A 12,204-nucleotide genomic window follows, 5' to 3' on the forward strand; every position below is an offset into this window, starting at 1 on the left:
AGCTTGTCGCATCATACCCAAGAAGACACAAGGCTGTAATCGCCACTGAATACTTTCCTGAATGCACTGTATTTTACAAATATCCATTCATTAATGGATTTGAGCACATGATCCATTTGATTATCCCCTGCAATTATGCTCTTGTGAGATAATTTAAAAAAAGTGAAGTATACTTTTTTCATGTCGCCTGCCTGTATTATTCAGAACCATATCCTGAGAGCATAGGAACCTTTTAACCTCTTACATTCTATCTGCGTACGTGCTTTCAGGAGGATGATTGACATCATTGACTGCCGTAACGAGGGCATCAACATTGGCTACTGTCCCCAAGTGGACGCTCTGGATGACCTGCTGACAGGGGAGGAGCACATGTACTTCTATGCCCGCATCCGAGGCATCTCCAAGAGCGAGATAGACCGGGTAAGACCTCTCACAGTCCATAGAGGACTGTTTTCTTTGTGACCGTGTAGAGGGTGGATTATGTCACCTAGGATCTGGGTAACTGTGTTTCTCCCCATTGAGATATGGCCCTCCCTTACACCCACAACAATACACTTATCTTTCACCAAAGCACAGAGAACCATTGCAGAACGACGTTAAAATCTAAAAATAAAAGATCCATATCTAGCTAGGTACTGTACTCCTTTCTTCTTTGCTTTACATCAAAGCACGGAGAGCAACATCAACAGAAGAACTTCAGAATCTGAAAATAAAATATTGAAATCTAGCTAGGTACTGAGGTACTCCTTCCTACTTTGCTCTCATCAAAGCATGGAGAACATCAACATAACAGAATAACAAAATAAAAAAAGTTAAGATTGACATCTAGCTTGACACTGTACTCCTTTTGTCCTTTGCTGTCCATCAAAACACAGAGAACAACATCAACAGATCGACTTTAGAATCAGAAAGGATAAAAGTTCCATCACTAGCTATTGTAGTACTAAATGTTGGCACACTCACTATGAGTAAGACCGAGAAACCTAGTGAAGAACCCTTAAAGATACAGTACACCGGGCTGGTATAAAGTTGAATGTAGTTTCGACAGAGCTGAGCTTGGTTACCTCTGTTTTCCAATTAAGGCAGACTGTAGTGGATGTATCAATGGATCCAGATGGATTTTTCTTCCTAGCAGAGAGATCATGCTATGATGAGAGGATCATGTTTGACAGTTCACCGCAGGCACTGCTCCACCTAATTCATCACTCAGAAAGGTAATCAATCTATGCATTCATTCTCCAAGGATTATTATGGAGAGTGAGTGTTTCTGATGTTTTCCCTCTCGCTGCAATACTGATGAAGTCTGCACGGAGAACAGTCAAAGATAATGAGATTTTAGATTATTTTTTTTCTATCTGACATGTCACAAGAGGCTACAAGTCACATGTGAGCACATTCAAAGCATTTTCAAAGAAACTGAATCATATTTACAGATAATAATACATATACATGATGACCCAGATCTGCTTACAAAGGCAGAAAGCTAGCATCCTTTGACTGTGTGGGTTTTTCGAGGATGTCTAGCATCTATCAAGGGCTCTCTCTACCACCCTCTCTCTCCCCTTCCTCCCCACGCTCTTGCTCGCTTAACCTCCATCTCCTCTCCCCTCCTCCCTCTCCATCCTTTCATTTTGGACACATCAGCCCCATTACACTGATAGGCTCTGACAACCTCAATGATGTCACCAATAGATACAAACAGCCAATCAGACCCAGAAATGATGCGGATGACACACAATAATCTCCATTATACCAGAGCCTTACAAGGGCTCTGGCCATTACTGCTGTCGTTACCATTCTCTGTTCCGTTCAGGGTGATGACAAAAATGGCTTTAATGTCCACAACAACAGTGGCTGCTAGTCTTAGGTAATTCACACAAATAGGTAGAGGGGGGAGGGAGGGAAAGAGAGAGACAACAATGGCTTTAATGACCATAACAACAGTGGTTATAGTCTTAAAAGATAATTCACAGGGAAAGGTTGGTTTATATATAGCCTCCCTCCTCTGTAATGCTCTTCATCAGACAGTCATAACTTGAGGTAATTAGACCAAGGCCTAATGCCTTAATGGGGTTGTTTCATATTTACATGGTTTAGCCACTATTTATTTAGGGGAAACATTATATTATAGCTCGGTTTTAAAGGCCACCTGAAGAGAGAATAAAATCTCACTTTTAAACTAAATGTTAGTACACTTACTGTTAGTACAATCTAGGAGACCGAACATACTTTTGAACTAACTGTTAGATATTTTCTTATCAACGTTTTAGCTAGATAATTATTCAAAATTCACATTTGTTTGATGTTGTGTCTTTATCCACGGAACACATATGTTATAAAGCTGTTTATTATACAATGTTAATCGAAGTATACCTGGGGCGGACCAGAGAGATATTGCAGGACCTAAAGAGTGTGGAGGCGTTCTATATCTTTGCTCAGGACTATTAACCAGGAATACAAAAGACAATCATGTGTAAATGTTGTCGACCTATGGGAAAATAGCTCATGCTTAAGATTGCTGTAAAGGAGCCTTAGTGTAGAATGAATATAAAACAGTTGCATTTAGAGCAGCTCCACTGTCTAGGGTTTTTATGGTGCATGTAATATGGATTATTTTAAATGCAACAAAAAGTCTAGTATACTGTTGTTAATGTCTTTGATGCACACATAGACAATTCAATATGTTGTTGCTCTCAGTCAATGTCAATTGCTTATTTGTCAACTCGAGCTTATAGCTTTTTTGGTTTAAATTGATAAATTGCAAGCAGACTATGTTCTTCCTCAGACTGGTTTAAGCTTGCAAATGTACATAGGTAGAGAAGACAGGTAATATAGCACACAAAACAACCAAACCCACCCTTGATTGCCAAATGTCATTAAATATGCACGGCGGAAAATTCAAACTAGATATTCATCTGGGTAATAGGTATTTAACTGCTTTTTAACCCAAAATGGTCTCTTTAACTAGGCAGAAGACACGTTTACATTTCTAACCAAAAAGTAAAGTATCCTATTCTTCTTAACATTTCTCCATAATAGGTTTACAGTATATCTGTAAGTCTTCAAGTAATAGCCCAGGAGTTTATTTGCTTCAATCACTGAAAACAACCAGTGCTTAGTAGAAAGAGGCTTCTATTTGAGCCAGGCATTTATTTCCTCAATGCACATAGGTTTTTCTCAATAAAATGTTCAAAAGAATACCACACTGTTAATTGTGACCAATATGGCCAGTATAAACATTATAATAACAAATCAATTGCAGATCAGACTTGCAAAGACTAGGCTGCCTATCATACACCCCCCGATTTTGCACTTAAGCTTCATTCTCTGACTCGTTGAGCCTTGTATCCCACGTAGCTGAGCCGTCCATGTCCAACCACACTGCTGTGTCATCCATGGCCATGATGTTGCTTTCCTTTATCTTCTTTTGCACAATATTTACAGTACTCACTGAAGTTCACTCCTAAACAATTAATTTAGGCACAGGTTTATTTGAAACATTTATTTGCTGAAATGTGTGCTCATGCTCAGCTTGCAAAAAAAGGACAGGAGGCTATTTGAGATTGCATTTGAAGTTTTACAGTACATAACTGGTCTCTGTTTTTAACCCAAAATCATCTTTAGAAAAATTTCAGTTTCTCACAAAATGGAAAATAAAGTGTGTATTCTTCTTTCCTCCATAATAGGTATATACGTAACTGGACTTTTTCTTTTTTTAACCCAAACTGGTTTCTCTTGTCCTTTTTCCCTCCCAGGTGGTCAATTACCTACTGAAGAAGCTGGAGCTGGGGTACCATAGACACACCATCAGTGACAGTTACAGCTGTGGAACCCGTAGGAAGCTCTCCACTGCCCTGGCACTCATAGGACACCCAAATATACTGCTGCTGGTGAGGACATGTACACACACACACACACACACACACACACACACACACACACACACACACACACACACACACACACACACACACACACACACACACACACACACACACACACACACACACACACACACACACACACACACACACACACACACACACACAGATAAGGCTGCTGGTGAGCAGTCTGAGGACCCATCCGAGAGCAACACCCATTCATCAATCTGTCAAATTAACAGTGTGACATCATCATACCTACTGCTAGCACAATGTTGCAGATACTCATCTCATCCCTGTATGGTGTCCATTTTAGGAAATCCTCAGAAATGTGTTTATTACATTTTTTATTCATATTTTTTTATTTCAGTGGGTGCTGCAGCACCCTCAGCACCCATATTTCACGTGGCTTAGGCCTCATACTGAAGCAAACATATTGCTGCTGCTCCTCCGGTGAAAGCCTTATCTCAGTCCTATACAGTATATGGTGTCCATATTAGGACATCTTCAGACAGACATCAGTGTCTTACCTCACCTTTACATAAGTCAAGTTTGACCACTACACGGGTCAAGCAACAGGCATTCACTCCTCCCTATTCCATCTCACTTGAACTCACCTCTCTCCTCTTTTCCTCTGTCCCTCAGGACGAGCCTACCTCAGGTATGGACCCTCGCTCCAAACGTCACCTGTGGAAGATCATCTCAGAGGAAGTCAAGGGGAAGTGTGCTGTAGTTCTCACCTCTCACAGGTAAACGTCCCTACCTCTCCAACGCCTCTACAAACGCATGACCTTTTTTTTAAAGATACTGTACTGTAGCCTGTCTTTTACACAACATTTTTTAGAAAGTTTCTTTAAAAAAGATATTGAGTGATCATAAAATTAGGGAAGGTACTGGGTTTCTGTGACGCTACGCAGTATACTGTATGAGTTATATAATTAAGCAGTAAGGCCCGGGGGGTGTGGTATATGGTCAATATACCACAGCAAAGGGCTGTTCTTATGCACGACACAATGCAGAGTTCCTGGATACAACCCTTAGCTGTGGTATATTTGTCATATATCACAAACCCCCGAGGTGACATATTGCTATTATAAACTGGTTACCATTGTAATTAGAAAAGTAAAAATGCATGTTTTGTCATACCTGTGGTATATGGTCTGATATACCACAGCTTTCAGCCAATCGGCGTTCAGGGTTTGAACCACCCAGTTTCTAATAATAATAATTAATCTCCCATCATAAGGACAACAATGGAAATACGTCTCTGACTTCCATGTCTCATCCTCAATGATTTTATGTGTTTTTTATGTGTGTTTTAAAATGGTCAACTAAACTCAAATGTGCGTGTGCTTGTTGTAGTATATGTTGTATATTCTGATAGATAATGGTTCATTTTCCCCCTATAACTTCTACTGTGTTTGTGTGTGTTCCAGTATGGAGGAGTGCGAGGCTCTTTGCACCCGTCTGGCCATCATGGTGAAGGGTCAGTTCAGGTGTCTGGGCTCCCTGCAGCACATCAAGAACAGGTCAGTGGCCTCTCGTCCTTCCCTCTCCTTCCTCTCTCATCCGCTCTCAGCTAGTCATTAGTCACCTCTGGTCCTCTGCTGCTCTCCTCCTATTGTTTTCTCACTGATCTGTTGTTCTCTGTACCAGAGCCTATGCTGGGCTGGTTGCAGGTTGTTTTGTGTTGCCTTGCAAACTCCTATAACAGTAATTGTTTGGCATTACAACAGCCAAAGGAGATTTGGGATCCACATATTCCTATTGTTCTCTGACTCATCATTTATTCCCTGTATCGTACACCTAGCCTGGTTCCAGATCTGCTTGTGCTGCCCTGCCAACTCATATGATCATTGTTTGGCATGAAAACGGCCATAGGAGTTGGCAAGACAGTGCAAACAGATCTAGGACCAGGCTATTCCCATTGTTCTCTGACTGATCTGACGTTTGTTTCCTGTACTCTAGGCTAGTTTGTTCCCAGATCTGTTTGTGTTGTATAGCCAACTACTGCACAATGACAACTCAAACAGATCTGGGACCAGGCTAACTGCATGCTAGGCTGTAGCTTGTAGACAAATATTAGTGTTGAACCGTGACTATTGGACCTAGGCCTTTGGTGGGGGTAAAAATCTTCCAACACATTGTACCAAACTCAAAAATCAAGGAAGTAACAGAAACACTTAATGCACCCAACTGAATCAAACAGGCCCGAGGCTGAGCCACGCTCCGGGATGCTACTCACACAGACAGCCCCAGCATGGATAATGCTACTAGCAACAACAACCTAACTGCTTACACAACCTATGGTAGCCTAATGCTATCGCTATCATACTATCACTAAAAGCGACAACAGTGACATATCAAAGAATGTGAGTGTGACAGGCTGGTGATGCTGTAAGGACAGTGACTGTACTTTTTTGTTAAAGACATTGCTAAGGCTGATAGAAAGACAGCAGTCACACCATAGCATGATGTTAAAGAATAAGCAGTACATTCACTCAGACATAATAAGCCAGTAGGTCTCAATCATAAAACAAAAACCCAACCATTAGGCTAAGCATTTCCCAATCAAAATGTACAAGTCTTATTTCTCATTGAAAACATTTTTTTCACATTCAGTACACAAAGTAACCAGTTATCTAAAAGAATCATCAAGGAGCCCACACACTCCAACCACAAGCTGTTTACTCCCTTACCACCGGGCAGACGGTATCAGAACATGAGGTCTGATACCAACAGGCTCAGAGATTTCTGACATCACAGATTCTCATCAGACTAACTGCTCGAATACTCTACTCCTTGAAGTTTGCAGTTGTGTCTAAACACTATTTAGCAATATCTATATATATGTTTTACCCTTTAGTGTATGTACTTTACTGTATTTATAATTTGGATACAGATTTTCAACAGTAAAAGTTCAAAAATCTCTGGAGGACGTCTTTAACTTCTTGTTGAAAGTTAATCTTGAAAAGGGCGAAGCTAACACATTAGCAACAACATCCTCTTCAATAACACCTGCTGCAGCTGCTGCACACTGTCCTACAACAAAAGCTAAACTCAGCAAAAAAAGAAACGTCCCTTTTTCAGAACTTCACAGATCTTTATTGTAAAGGGTTTAAACACGGTTTCCCATGCTTGTTCAATGAACCATAAACAATTCATGAACAGAGGCTGGACTGAGGGCTTGTAGGCCTGTTGTAAGGCAGGTCCTCACCAGACATCACCAGTAACAACGTCGCCTATGGGCACAAACCCATCATCACTGGACCAGACAGGACTGGTAAAAGGTGCTCTTCACTGACAAGTCGTGGTTTTGTCTAACCAGGGGTGATGGTCAGATTTGCTTCTCTGAAGTCGTAGAACAATAGACAATAACTCTGATTGGTAATAAAATAGTCAACATTTCTTCGGGATGATGTGTGTTTCTCTCAGGTTTGGCAGCGGCTTCACGGTGAAGATGTACCTGGCTGTGTCTTCCTGTGACGTGGAGGTCATCACCAATTTCATGCAGAGCCACTTCCCCAGCACGTACCTCAAGGTAAGATACCTGGGACTGTCTGGTCTGGGGGACTGAATGAATGAACTGTACTGATCCCCAGAGGGGAAATCTGATTTGTGCCAGTATAAAATACATTACTATAAAATTCCCACAAAGCACATTCACACACACTGCACTATAATGGCAAAACGCAGTAACTACGAATTTGGTCAAACATCTTTGATCTGTTGTTACGGTCAGGTATATTATCTGATTAATGTTGTATTTAATTTCCTGACACAAGAACAAGCCAGTTGATCAGAAATGGTTGTCTGTCAAGATAGAAAAATACTTTGAAGTCAGATTTAGCAGTAACAAAAAATGTAGTTCATGCGGTTTGCCTTTGTACTGTAGAACAGCACAGTTTATGACATGTGGCACCTGATTGTTTGAGATGTGCCCTAATGTCTCCTCCTTCCAGGACCAGCACTCTTCCATGGTGGAGTATCATGTGCCTGTGGCACCTGGAGGTGTGGCGGACATCTTTGACCAGCTGGAGTCTAACAAGGCCGCTATGCAGATCAAGCACTTCTCTGTCAGCCAGACTACCCTGGATGAGGTGAGAAAGAGAGGGATGGTCCGAAAGAGGGAGGGAAGGATGGTGGAGGGTGTGGGGTGGAAGGGAGAGAGAGGGACATGGAGAGAAAGGCAGATGGAGAGAGTGAGTGATGGGGTGTGAGAATGAGAGAAAAAAAGAGAGAGAGAAACCAAGGGGGGGGAGTCTGTTGGAGGGAGAGAGAGACCTAACAGACTTAAAATGCCATTATGTCTTCACACTTCAGAAATCAAGGTGCAAAAAGAAGTTTTGAAACCTATTCAGAGTGACTGACAGAGGGTACAACCAACACTCTTAGAAAAACAGGTTCTAAAAGGGTTCTTTGGTTGTCCCCTTTTTGGATCCAGGTAGAATAATTTTGGGTTCCATGTAGAACTCTCTGTGAAAAGTATGTAAAGCAGTCGGAACAACCAACCCAGTCACTGATCCTGTTGAATCATTCATTCCCCTCCAGGTCTTCATCAACTTTGCAATGGGGAAGGTTGGCATCCAGACTATCCCAATCCACAGCGACGAATATTCCGAAGCAGACAGCATCAGCCTCGAATCCATCGCGGCTTCAGAGACATAGCTTTGGCAGCCATCTTGTTCACAATGCATCTGTTTGAAGACACATACTGTGAAGGAAGAAGAGCAACATTCGCACTAGATAGAAATTAATAAACGGATCTAAGTTTTAATAATAATGTAAAATGAAAATCAACCTGCAATTCATACCTTATGAAGGATAACTTATGAAGTTACTTTGTTGCCACTTTGGACTGTTAAATTGAACAGGGTGTGTCTCTTTTTGTTTCATCAGGTAATGAGATTCATAGAGATGTGAACATGCTTCTATCATGTTTCTTCACTAGTGTCAAAATCCCAAAAATGTAATGGCCTTCCTTCCTCACTTGTAGGTTATAACCAATGAACAAAAGTGCAATTATCTGTTTACTTGTCATGAACAAAATATATATGAATGGAAATCGTGCCTTAAGATCAAATACATTGTATTGTCGTGTTATTACCATTGCAAATCTGAGTACTGTGGTGGAGTCACTGCTCTTTAGCAATAGTTGTAACCTTAGAGAGACAAGCATTCTCCACTTTTATCACTCTGTATTCCATTGGTGAAACTCACATCTTTTGTTGTTTCAATGCTATTGATTTGGCCCATTGGTTAGAATTATATATATATATATGTTTTAAATGTAGCCTACTACCTAGTATATCTGCAGAGGTTCTCATACTTATGGTGACAATATTATAAAAATCAATACCAAACTTTTTGGCATCCTTAACACTTCCTCTAATGGCATATCTCAATATTTTATTGTTCACTTTCTTCCTAATGCACAGATCCACATGGACATGAAAGTACTGAACTTATTTTTTACATTTAATAAAGCTATTATATGATAGCACACACAGTGTTGCTTATTATAACAGTGTGTCATGAAACATTACTTTATCCATTAGGCCCTATCTATTGCATTTCACCATGTGCAAGAAAATGACCCTCCTAAAGATTGTTGTTAGCTACCTTCATCTTCATCATAATTCATTATCTATTCATGCTATGAATAATAAATTATGTCACGTACAGTGGGCAGAACATGTATTTGATACACTGCCGATTTTGCAGGTTTTTAATTACTTAAATCAAACAATGTGATTTTCTGGATTTTTTGTTTTAGATTCCGTCTCTCACAGTTGAAGTGTACCTATGATAAAACATTACAGACCTCTACATGCTTTGTAAGTAGGAAAACATGCAAAATCGGCAGTGTATCAAATACTTGTTTTCCCCACTGTATATGCTAATATGGCTCAAATCCGTTAGCGAACTAACAACTGTAACAATGTATTTGAGAGACAAGTGCTCATTGTGCAAATGTATTTATGTTTTCAATAATCATTGGAGAGGAAATATGGTTTGTGTGTTGTCAACAATCTAAGCCAGCTTCATCTGTTTCGCCCCATTGTTGCGCACTTGTCTGTTTTGTGGCTAAACAACAAACATGTCTACAGGCGTGCATGGGCCTAGCCTACATTTGCTTTCTATGGGGGCAGGCTATGCTGTGTTGCCAACAATTTTTCATTGAGATCCGCAATTGGCTCCTTGACTTGTCACTAGACGTCACATCGCTGCGATCCCCACATAATCCCCCCCCCTTTTCCCCCTTCACATCCCCTCCCCTTTTGCTTCTCTGCCTGTGTGTGCGCCTCTGCTGTTATACAGCTTCTCCCACTTCTCCCACTCTCTTTGCAGCAGAATAGAGTGGGAAAAGTTGCTAAATGCAGGGGCAGACTAGGACAAAAATGAAACCCTGGCATTTCAACCACAGTAGCTCACATCATCATAATTAACAGTAAGGGTTGAATACTATTAAATATATAATATAAATATCAACAAACTGACAGTACAGTTGAAGTCAGAAGTTTACATACACTTATGTTGGAGTCATTAAAACTCATTTTTTCAACCACTCCACAAATTTCTTATTGACACTTCTTATGGCTAGGTGTTCCGCTAGCAGAACCCCTCGACAACATTCCGCTGAAAAGGCAGCATGCAAAAAAAAAATTTTTTTGTTGAAATATGTAACTTTCATACATTCACAAGTTCAATACACCAAATTAAAGCTTAACTTCTTGTTAATCTACCCATCGTGTCCGATTTTTAAAAAGTCTTTACAGCGATAGCACAACATATGATTATGTTAGGTCAGAGCCTAGTCACATAAACACACACAGCCCTTTTCCAGCCAAAGAGAGGAGTCACAAAAAGCAGAAATAGAGATAAACTTAATCACTAACCTTTGATGATCTTCATTAGATGGGACTCATAGGACTTCATGTTACACAATACATGTATGTTTTGTTTGATAAAGTTCATATTTATATCCAAAAATCTCAGTTTACATTGACACGTTATTGTTCAGTAATGTTGTGCCTCGAAAACATCCAGCGAATTTGTAGTGAGCCACATCAATTTACAGAAATAGTCATCATAAACTTTAATATAAGATACAAGTGTTATGCACAGAATTAGAGATATACTTCTCCTTGATGCAACCGCTGTGTCAGATTTCAAAAAAACTTTACAGAAAAAGCAAACCATGCAATAATCTGAGTACAGCGCTCAGACAACAAAACAAGCCATACAGATATCCGCCATGTTGTGGAGTCAACAGAAGTCAGAAATAACGCTATAAATATTCACTTACCTTTGATGATCTTGATCAGAATGCACTCCCAGGAATCCCAGTTCCACAATAAATGTTTGATTTGTTCAATAAAGTCCCATCATTTATGTCCAAATACCTCCTTTTGTTGGCGCGTTCAGTTCACAAATCCAAACTCACGAGGCATCCAGGCGAAAGTTCAGAAGAAAAGTCATATTCGTAGAAACATGTCAAACGAAGTATAGAATCAATCTTTAGGATGTTTTTATCATAAAACTTCAATAATGTTCCAACTGGAGAATTAATTTGTCTTTATAAATGCAATGGAACGCAAGCTAACTCTCACGTGAGCGCGCGTGATCAGCTCATGCCACTTTGGCAGACATCTGACTCATTCAGCTCCCATTCCCCCCTCCTGCACAGTAGAAGCATCAAACAAGGTTCTAAAGACTGTTGACATCTAGTGGAAGCCTTAGGAAGTACAATATGACCCCATAGACACTGTATATTGGATAGGCAATGAGTTGAAAAACTACAAACCTCAGATTTCCCACTTCCTGGTTGGATTTTTCTCAGGTTTTTGCCTGCCATATGAGTTATGTTATAATCACAGACATCATTCAAACTGTTTTAGAAACTTCAGAGTGTTTTCTATCCAAATGTACTAATAATATGCATATATTAGCAACTGGGCCTGAGAAGCAGACAGTTTACTCTGGGCACGCTTTTTATCCAAATGTGAAAATGCTGCCCCCTATCAAACTATAGTTTTGACAAGCCGGTTAGGACATCTACTTTGTGCATGACACAAGTAATTTTTCCAACAATAGTTTACAGACAGATTATTTCACTTATAATTCACTGTATCACAATTCCAGTGGGTAGAAGTTTACATGCACTAAGTTTACTGTGCCTTTAAACAGCTTGGAAATTCAAAAAATTATGTCATGGCTTTAGAAGCTTCTGATAGGCTAATTGACATCATTTGAGTCAATTGGAGGTGTACCTGTGGATGTATTTCATGGCCTACCTTCAAACTCAGTGCCTCTTTGATTG

General features: G+C 40.1%; 1 protein-coding gene across 2 annotated transcripts in view; it reads left to right on the forward strand.

The window, feature by feature from the left end:
* Positions 1 to 9,384, forward strand: part of abca12 (ATP-binding cassette, sub-family A (ABC1), member 12) — a 96,614-nt gene extending 87,230 nt beyond the window's left edge. For both annotated transcript variants that reach the window (XM_046363291.1, XM_046363293.1), the window contains exons 76-82: positions 270 to 420; positions 3,756 to 3,890; positions 4,527 to 4,630; positions 5,318 to 5,410; positions 7,317 to 7,422; positions 7,844 to 7,981; positions 8,433 to 9,384. In XM_046363291.1, coding sequence (XP_046219247.1) covers positions 270 to 420; positions 3,756 to 3,890; positions 4,527 to 4,630; positions 5,318 to 5,410; positions 7,317 to 7,422; positions 7,844 to 7,981; positions 8,433 to 8,549 — 844 coding nt within the window. In that variant the 3' untranslated portion in view covers positions 8,550 to 9,384. The remainder of the gene's footprint in view (positions 1 to 269; positions 421 to 3,755; positions 3,891 to 4,526; positions 4,631 to 5,317; positions 5,411 to 7,316; positions 7,423 to 7,843; positions 7,982 to 8,432) is intronic.
* Positions 9,385 to 12,204: the final 2,820 nt, after the last annotated feature.

The sequence above is a fragment of the Oncorhynchus gorbuscha genome, linkage group LG09 (assembly GCF_021184085.1).
Source record: "Oncorhynchus gorbuscha isolate QuinsamMale2020 ecotype Even-year linkage group LG09, OgorEven_v1.0, whole genome shotgun sequence".
NCBI lineage: Eukaryota > Metazoa > Chordata > Actinopteri > Salmoniformes > Salmonidae > Oncorhynchus > Oncorhynchus gorbuscha.